The 9,639-nt window shown below is 33.8% G+C and overlaps 1 protein-coding gene across 9 annotated transcripts in view; it reads left to right on the top strand.

Annotated features, from left to right (window-relative positions):
* LOC102671923 (guanine nucleotide-releasing factor 2) overlaps positions 1-9,624 on the top strand; it is an 85,882-nt gene extending 76,258 nt beyond the window's left edge. For 3 of the 9 annotated variants that reach the window (XM_031513042.1, XM_031513023.1, XM_031513047.1), the window contains exons 2-18: positions 1,707-1,832; positions 1,981-2,254; positions 2,349-2,573; positions 2,776-2,961; positions 3,098-3,405; positions 3,927-4,043; positions 4,444-4,751; positions 4,971-5,178; positions 5,451-5,474; positions 6,584-6,776; positions 6,864-7,116; positions 7,194-7,434; positions 7,537-7,551; positions 7,716-7,890; positions 7,974-8,618; positions 8,711-8,842; positions 8,914-9,624. In XM_031513042.1, the coding sequence (XP_031368902.1) occupies positions 1,707-1,832; positions 1,981-2,254; positions 2,349-2,573; positions 2,776-2,961; positions 3,098-3,405; positions 3,927-4,043; positions 4,444-4,751; positions 4,971-5,178; positions 5,451-5,474; positions 6,584-6,776; positions 6,864-7,116; positions 7,194-7,434; positions 7,537-7,551; positions 7,716-7,890; positions 7,974-8,618; positions 8,711-8,842; positions 8,914-9,052 (3,569 nt within the window). In that variant the 3' untranslated portion in view covers positions 9,053-9,624. The remainder of the gene's footprint in view (positions 1-1,706; positions 1,833-1,980; positions 2,255-2,348; positions 2,574-2,775; positions 2,962-3,097; positions 3,406-3,926; positions 4,044-4,443; positions 4,752-4,970; positions 5,179-5,450; positions 5,475-6,583; positions 6,777-6,863; positions 7,117-7,193; positions 7,435-7,536; positions 7,552-7,715; positions 7,891-7,973; positions 8,619-8,710; positions 8,843-8,913) is intronic. The other 6 variants (XM_031513028.1, XM_031513044.1, XM_031513037.1 and 3 more) reach the window with 6 other exon arrangements.
* The last annotated feature ends 15 nt before the right edge of the window (positions 9,625-9,639 follow it).

Genomic DNA, 9,639 nt, shown 5'->3' with positions numbered 1-9,639 from the left:
AAAATGGGAAAAAAAAAAAAAAAAAAGAGAAAAATTCGAAACGAATCGAAACAAAAATCCTCTTCTGCACACTCGAATCTTCTCGAAAAGCGATCCGATCAATCGAGCCCCGGCCATCGTTTTGACTTTCAATATTTACTCCCATTTTGTTCACCGTTCGTGATATATGTATACCACGTGTATACATACACACATGTATACATATATATAAATATATACGTTTATTTCTATTCGTTTGTACGTCGAATCCACCTGATCGGTTTCACGTGCTTTCAGCGACAACTACACAACCGCGAAATTTTCCAACACGGTAGTTCGTTGAACACGGTTGTAATCGCCTCGGCGACGTCCGGTTTGACGGACAGTCCATTAAACGCGTTTCGCGCGGCTTTGCACGGATATTACGCCCTGCTCCGCCATGTTTCGATCACGTGTTCATTATACGGAAACATATTTGCCACGACGAAAGCCACGTTAAATGATCGTTTCGCAACAAATCGTATTCGAGTTGTAATTGTTTTAATATCGGCCGATAATTCGAGTGTCTGGTGGAACGCGAGCTGTTTAATATTTACTTACTAGAATCGAGGCAAATTTATTTCGCGATCGATTTTGACCCTTGAATAAAATCGATTATTCGCGAGATTTCGTCGTTGTTCCTTCGATTCGATGATTGTATTGGAAAATTTCAATAATTCTTTTTTCTTTAATCTACCTTGTATTTGGTTAAAATTTAAAAAAAAAAATGAAAGAAAGGATAGAAAGAAGAATGATGAAAGAGAGGTAGTATTGTGCGTTGCGCCTGGCGTTATGCAATCGGTCGTGCACGTGTGCCTGAATGGTCCGAGTCCGCGAAGAAAACTCGTTGGGAATGACCAAAGGAATTTCGTATTTCTTCCCGGTTGCACCAAGAGTATTGCGACCCTGCTGCAGTTTATTGCACCCGGTGCAATGGCCCAATATCCAAAACTGCAGTTTTAAGTTATGATAGTTCCATTTGGCCGAAGTTGGCTGAAATAACTCGAAGTAAATAGCTCGAAGTACGAAATGTTGAAACTAACTTATAATTTACGACGATTATACGCGAAAAAAGAACGTACATCTGGTCGATTTCGATTTCCTCTTTAAAAATAAACCATTATCAATTTTTGCCAATATCAATGAAATGTTTACTTTGCTTGCAACGAGTTCTGTAACGAGCTCGTTTCAAACAAGAAGCAGCTCTCTCTCTCTCTCTCTCTCTCAAGAAATTATACCGCTTCGAAATGTTCTTTACAGTCGAAGAACAGTTGAAGAAACTCGACTTGCTTCGCCGTGCTCATTTTCCAGTAACTTTAATTCGATTTAACGCAGTGTAACAGAGATCGTGAATAATTTATGTTTCGATTGTTGTTTCCAGCAGCTTGTGCTTCTGAAACAATAATTGACAACAATTTATTAATAATTCCATATGTATCATTAAATTGAATCTACGCCATCTACGTAATTGCTACACAGATAATTATTCCGAGTAATAAATTATATTTCAAAACAGCCCAATGAGAGAAGCCAACCTGTCACACAGATGACAAAAAGAAATTCTATTCTATCAAAAAAAAACAAGATCATAATTCTCGTCACATCTATCCTCGAGAAGAGGATAATATAATTCGACATACAAATTTTCAAAACAGAGAAATCTAACCCAATTGTTTACTTGATCACAGAAATCGAGGAGCGGTCCGGCGGGAAGGCGCGCGGCGGTAAACTTGCGCGTCGTGCGCGCTCGTTCAAGGAGGACTTCCTGGAGAAGCTCTCCCACATGCGTTCTCCCGGTAGCGGCAGCGGGGGCGGCGGGCGCGGGGGGGGCCGGGGGCGGCGGGGGGGCTTTTTGCCCGGGGGGGCGGGGGGGTAAACGTGCGCGTCGTGCGCGCTCGTTCAAGGAGGGCTTCCGGGAGAAGCTCTCCCACATGCTTTCGCCCGGGAGCGGCAGCGGGGGCCGAGGAAGCGGGGGGGCCACGCGGGCCGCCTCTCCCTCCTCGCCGCGGACGCCGCGGGACAAAAGCGCCCCCGGGTGCACGGACGCCACCCTCGACAAGAATCCCCTCCGTGACCTGCACATCCACGTGCGACAGGTGCAGCTGGCACTGCTCCACTTCAAGGACGTCGTGTTGAAGAAGAAGCTCGAGATGCTGCCCGGGAACGGCACCATCATCCTCGACCACATCACCACGATACACACAGTGTTGAAATCCTATTTACTCTACGAGAACAGGTAAAAAGATCGATATACGTTATAATTATCGTATTATAATAATTATTATTAAAAGATGGTGCGATTTTATATCGTTTTTTTTTTTTTTTCGAAGCTCCACTCTGGGATCAGCGACGAATCAGGTGTACCAAGCTCTAGCACAATTGTTAAAACTCTGCGACGACGTGTTGCTGCACGGCGACCAGTCCTCCGCGTTGGACACCGAGAACGTGACGCACATTATAGGATTAGTCGAGGATGCGGTGAAAAACTTGGTCGATCTTGCGAACGAGAAGATCGCCAACAGACAGAAACCTGCCGCCGTCGCAACGAGTAATAGGTAGCCACTCTCTTTAACCATCCAGTACATAACAATTTCTCTTCTTCGCTAATAATAATCTCCATTAAATCTTACACACTTTCGATAATTGTTCTCTAAAAAAGTAAAAAAAAAGAAAAAAGCGACCAAAAATTCGATATTTTTTTGTGTCGTCATAACCAACAGAATTTGACACGATGTACAACTGAAATTAAATTTTCAGAACGTCGGGTTATGGATCGGAATTGACGCCACAAAGAAATTCTTTACCCGATATCCCGCTAACCCCGAGGGAAAGGCAGATTTTAGAGCAGACCGCTGCGACTACTAGTCTGGTCCGTAGTTCGCATAGTTCAGAGTCGATTTTAAGGGATTCTAGTCCACCCCCAAAACCACCACTCCCCGAAAGGTAGTTTCCTAAGCTTCTTATAGAAAGTAACAATGCATGTAATCTTGTTGTTCGGTGTACCTCGATATATTACATATATGGAGTTAACAGCGATTTTTAAAAAATAATTAATTTCTCTAATGATGATAAATTTCAGAACTAATGTGTGTCTGTCGGAGGAAAATAGTTCTTCCGGTACGCCCCCACCGTTGCCACCGAAACGGAGAACGAGGGCTCAACAGTTGCTCGACGAGTCCGAAGGTCTTTTAGCATCTAGTCTTGATGGTGTTTCCCTACGAAGTAGATCTCCAGAGGATTCGTCGTCTCTTCTAAGCGCATCGGCTGGCAGTTTGGATTCGGCCCTAAATCATTCTCGCGACGAGGATGAGATACGGGCGATCATGGGACCAAACGACGACTCTTTGAACGATAGTATGGATCTCAGCCTGATGGCTACTATTCAGGGTAATGAATGATTGTTTTGGGATTGATTTTTTTTTTGTTTTTTTTTTTTTTTAAATAATTAGGGATAAACATGTTTATTAGAGATTAATTATTTATAAATAATTATTGATTTACGTTTAATTTTTAAAAAAAGAAAACGATGAAATGAAATTAAAGTTATCCTAACAAGGTAATGAAAGAATAATGTATAAGTACATTTCCATCTGTGTCAAGAAGAACATTATGTGGACAGTGCTTAGTCAGCAAAATAGTTCTCAACTATGCTTGTCTTAATCATCGAATCAGTTTTACTGGAAAAGTGTTAAGATACACATTTTAACTTTAGTTTCTAAAAGAAATAATATATATAGTGAATTAATTAACGTTAAAAAATTATGTGGTGTGATAATAAAAGATCATATTTAATAATAAAACACAAATGTAGTCTCTCTCTCTTTTTTTAATATATTTATATAGTATCGTTATAGAGAAAATAATATAAAAAAAAGGACTATGTTTTAATTATTATTTTATATTTATAGGCATGCAAGTTAATGGTAGTTCAAACTGTAGTTGCTGGGACGGTTCCGAAACAAATATACCAAGTACTATGTTATTAGGTCAACAAACTCCACAAGAAGTGCTTCATCAATTTACTGGTAGGTAATATAAAATTATTTTGTACTTATCGTGACTATAGTATTGAAATAAAGGCGTTACCGATGACATTGCATATTTATAAATATAAAGAAAAAAATGTAAAAGCTAAAATTACGCAAGAATTTCTCAAATAGAGCTAGTAGAGCAAATAGCGTAGGCGTTAGACCTTCTGACGCTGAATGAATAAACAGTATCGTATAGATCTTCATTCGAATCAGTTTAACAAACTGAAATTCTTTTTTCTCTCTTTCGAAATTTAATCAATTAATATTAATCTTAGAACACATCATGGCCATTAATTGGGAAACTTTGAAGACATTCTTGCGTAAGAAAAAATATTATATATACGTACAAATTTTTAATGTGTTACTAAAAATTATATTGATGATTATGTTTCAGGTATAGAAGGAAATCGATTATCGACTCAAACGCAAGAATCTGGTTTTGTATCAATGCATTCACAACGAAGTTCATCCCAAAGTTATACTACTACTTCCAGTATAACGTCCAAAAGATCTTCCCAGCAGAGCAGCATTAGTTATAATTCACAAACGTTCAATTCTCAACAATCGTTTTCACAAACAAAACTATCTTCGGATAGTAACGGGTCTATTTTCACTCAGAAGACAATGACTAGTTCGAAGAGTACTGTTAGCACAAATATATCTGGAAGTGGAGATTCCGCGATATTAGAAAAATTGGTAAATGTGGGTGTTGTATTTTTTTATTTTATGTTATGTATTTTATGTTATGTATTTATTGTATGTTGTATTTTTATTTTTTTTTTTTTTTTACCATAATATTTGTTACTTATTATAATTGATAAATCTTTTTCGTTTTCATTTTTTTTTTTATATGATTATAACAGTTCGACTAATAATTATATCAAAATTTGTTTTTTATTCTTCAATTTCTATATTGTGCAGGAAATGGAATCGATATCTACATCGGATACTAATGGTGTACCACCGGCATTACCAGAAAAACGATCGAAACGGAGAAAAGAACGTCAGCCATCGCAGTACGACAATGTACCTGAAAACGAGCATTTATCAACCTGTAGTTTACATACTAATAATGGCGATAATCCAGATGCCAATAAACCTCCACCACTTCCTCTTAAAAAAAGGCATAGTAAGTTTAATCATAATTTATAGTAAAAAGACAGCAATAACGCAGATAATATTTAATACTATTGTTGTCATTGCTTTATTGCTGTTTATTGCTGCTAATTAAAGTAATATTAATATTACTTATATGTATTGAAAATGAAATTACTTTGAATTTAAAGAGAATAAATATTAGACAAAATTATGTTAGAAATTATTTAGATTATATTAGAATAGTCGTTCCGAATTTTTTCCTCATAGTAGGTTAAAACTGATACAATATTTTGTATCCCCCAGTGTTCCAATCAGTGGCATATTCTGGTAAGTGGGATCCTGCCCACACAAATCAGCTATCCCTCAGCAAACACGTTCACGCTAAGTTGAAACCCTTCGTTTCACGCATTGATTATACACGATTTTTAAGCTCCTAGCTTTTTGCGGCATGTTCTCATCAATTATTTTTGATCTCATTTTGTCGAAATGATTGATACGATTTCATTTAATATTAAGCTTGAATATTTTATTCATAACTTCGGCTTTTTCATGGCTTATTTTTTAATTTAATTGAAATAATACTAAACATGGAGAATAATATTCATTTTTTTTAAACATGAATTTTTTTAACTTTCAGATTTAATTGCATTCAACTATTTCCCTTTTTTTTTTTATTTATTTATTTAAATTAGTTCATGAACTAAAATTTCATACATTAACTTTTTTATTTAAATTTATTACACAATGTATTATTTTATTGTATAAATTTATTATTAAAATTAACATTTTTGTATAACTTCTAAATGTTATTAATCGTAGAAATTAATCTTCAACTACTTGTGGGCGTCGACATTATTCCATTAATTAAATTGACCTTTTCTTGCTAATAGTCAGTTAACACTTATGCTTCTTTAACTCTAGAGTTAAGCCAGCTGACTTTAGTTTTCCACGATTATACGTAAAGAATCAAAGAAAATATAGATCTCTTATAAAATGAAATTTTCTCGATATATATGATATTTATTCGTGCTTGTATTATATGATATTTGTTCCAGTTAAATAATCGTAAAATCGTTTAATCATAAAAAGTATTGTGTAAATTGGCGAAAATGTTATTCAAAAGATTACACTCTTATTCCAGTGAGTTTATACGAATCTTGTATTCGTGAATTTATGTATAATTATGTATGGAGATATATATGCTTGTGCATCAGTGTTTTTCAGTATTTTACATCTGTGCTTTGATATTTTATTGTAACATGAATCATGCTTGTATTTATCATATATATTATAAATATATGTGTATATATATATATATACACATATATGTATATACCATGGAATCATATTTTTATTTATCTATTTTTGTTATTTCATAATAACTATGTCATTGTCAATACATTACAATTATATAAATGTGATTATATCTATTGCAGTCATGGCATACATGGAGATGTTTGGGAATTGTTCTCACAGTAACAATGATTTCATCTCTGGTCTTGGGACCCGCCATTCAGTGGCAGCTTATAATTCAATGTTAGGTGAATGGCAAAATGATATGGCCCTTACTACGACACAATCGTGTTCTTTCATGGCACATACTATGACCACATTGCACGATAGTTCAAAGTATGTAATTTAATATAAATATATACACAAGTATTCTCATGTTTAATATAGAAAATAAGAAAAAATATCATCTATTATTTCTTTCAGTACCTCCATAACTATGACACCATCAGTAACAGAACTAACAAATAATTCTAGTCTCCCACCAGCATTACCACCAAAGAGATCCCGATCCATTAAATCAAATGCAACACCTCCACCAATTTCGCCAAAACCTACCATTAGCATGCAAAGTATACATACAATCGAGCCAATCGTAACGTCGACTCCAGTAAAGATAGAAGAATCTGGTTGTATTCATGATAAGAAAGAGCTGACACCTTCGACTCCAGTAAAATTGGTGAACATCTTAAAAATTCATAAATTACTAAATTTATACTATCAAATATTATTAATCAAGTACTATTTTATTTTCAGAATAATGTTGCCTTAGATACAATATTACCATCATCAAGACCAGCTAGTAATGCTTTATCATCGATATCTGTTGATGATAATACTTTGGAATTAAGAGATATTGATCAAGATGATAGCATATTAGATGAACTAGATATCAGTAAATATTTAGTTTTTAAAAAGCCAGATGAAGAAGGACCAGATATAAGAGGTGGTCATCCTGATGCATTACTAATTCATGCAACTAAAGCTAATAAACACGGTAAGAATTTATTTAAATTTCAAAATTTGAATTGCATTATTAATAAATATTATCAAAGAATATGAATAAAAATTGCACTTCATACTTTTTCATGCTTCATAGATGAGAAGGAATCAGGTCGGTGTAATAATTTGTTAGATTCATTTTAAATTCTACTAAAATTTCAGATATGTGCAATTTTCTTATATATATATATAATATATTGAGATATTTAATAATATATTATTATATTATATATATTATTATTTCATAAATTAATGTATCTTCATGCTTATTTACAGACTTTTTGTATCAAGAAGCATTTTTAACAACGTATAGAACATTCATGCAACCATTGGAATTAATTCAAAAACTGCATAAACGTCATCAGCGATTCTCCTGTTCTGCTGACGTTGTCAAACAAAGAGCAGCTCGTGAAGCATTTTCTTTATTAGTTAGAGCTGTTAGCGATTTAACGTAAGTTGCGTAAAAATTTTTTTTTCTATATATTATTATTTTAAAATATTTTAAAATAATTAAAACGATGTGATTTTTTTTAGTATGTCAGATTTGGACGATACTCTCTTACAAACTCTAATGGAATTCGTGCAACAATTAGTATGTAGTGGTGATCTTACTATGGCGAAAGCTTTGCGTGTTAAAATTTTAGAAAAACACGCCGTGAAACAATTACAATCTGCACAACCAATTCTTTCTTCGTTAAGTGTGACAACAAAACAAGCTTCCCTTCTCGATTTTAAAAGTGAACAAATTGCGGAACAAATGACATTATTAGATGCTGATTTATTTATGAAAATCGAAATACCGGAAGTACTAATTTGGGCACAAGAACAAAACGAAGAACGAAGTCCGAACTTAACTAGATTTACAGAACACTTTAATAAAATGTCGTACTGGGCCAGATCGAGAATATTAGAACACAGATTAGAAAACGAAGCAAAAGACAGGGAAAAATATGTCGTTAAATTCATTAAGATAATGAAACATCTTAGAAAAATAAATAATTTTAATAGTTATTTAGCCTTGCTTTCTGCATTGGATAGTGCACCTATTAGGAGACTCGAATGGCAAAAACATATTACAGAAGGCTTAAAGGAATATTGTGCTCTTATTGATAGTTCTAGTAGTTTTAGAGCTTACAGACAAGCTCTGGCAGAAACACAACCGCCATGTATTCCTTATATGTAAATACATTTTATAATTATTTGAATATAATAATTTAAAATCAAAGTTTATCAAGTATATAAAATATTTTAAATAACTTTTCTACCTACAGTGGACTTGTATTACAAGATCTTACATTCGTGCATATTGGAAATAGTGATCTCTTACCTGATGGCAGCATAAATTTTTCGAAAAGATGGCAACAGTTTAATATTGTTGAAAATATGAAAAGGTTCAAAAAAGGGTATGTTTTATTTTTTTAATAATTTATTTGTTTATTATTTTGCTCTAAATTTAATTATTCATTTATTACAGGACATATTCATTCAAGAAACACGAACGTATCATAACGTTCTTCAACAATTTCAGTGATTTCCTCTGTGAGGAGGCAATGTGGCAGATTTCAGAAAGTATCAAACCACGTGGTGGGAAAAAAGCACAGTCGCAGAACTAGAATATATCTAACCCTTTCACTGCCTGTGTCTCGAAATCGAAAGGCTGAATCAGTGAATTAGAAATTTATATTTATGGTATTTAGATAAATTTTTAATTATGAACTGAAGAAAAATGATACAACACTCTAGGATGGTGAAAGGGTTAGCTATGTCTATACCGTTTCAACAGCCTCTGTGAGGTTGTATTTTAATTTATGGAAATTTAAGTATTCAATCTATATTAAACAAAAGGAAAAAGAAAAAGAGATTACAAACAAACATTTAGATCAAATTGAAATTTGATGTATTTGTTTTGTTTAAAAATATAAATTGCGTGTATGGATATCGATTGAATCGAAACGCGTCGAGACTTTAATGAATTGGCTAAGATCAATCATGTCTCAATGTATTTTTGTAGTTTTTTTCCTTTTTGCCATAAGATAAATAAGGGAAAAATTTGCTATGGATCTATGCAACGTATACTTAAACGATGCAGCTATAACGATGCTTAACATAGCATGAAGGGAAAGAAACCCCGCACATACATTAACTATATTCTATATATATATATATATGAAAACTATTTATTTATTTGCCTTATATCAGC

This window comes from Apis dorsata, unplaced genomic scaffold (assembly GCF_000469605.1).
Source record: "Apis dorsata unplaced genomic scaffold, Apis dorsata 1.3 scaffold_37, whole genome shotgun sequence".
In the NCBI taxonomy this organism is placed as follows: domain Eukaryota; kingdom Metazoa; phylum Arthropoda; class Insecta; order Hymenoptera; family Apidae; genus Apis; species Apis dorsata.
Note: the sequence above shows the minus strand (reverse complement) of the source record. Positions and strands in the feature narration are given on the sequence as shown.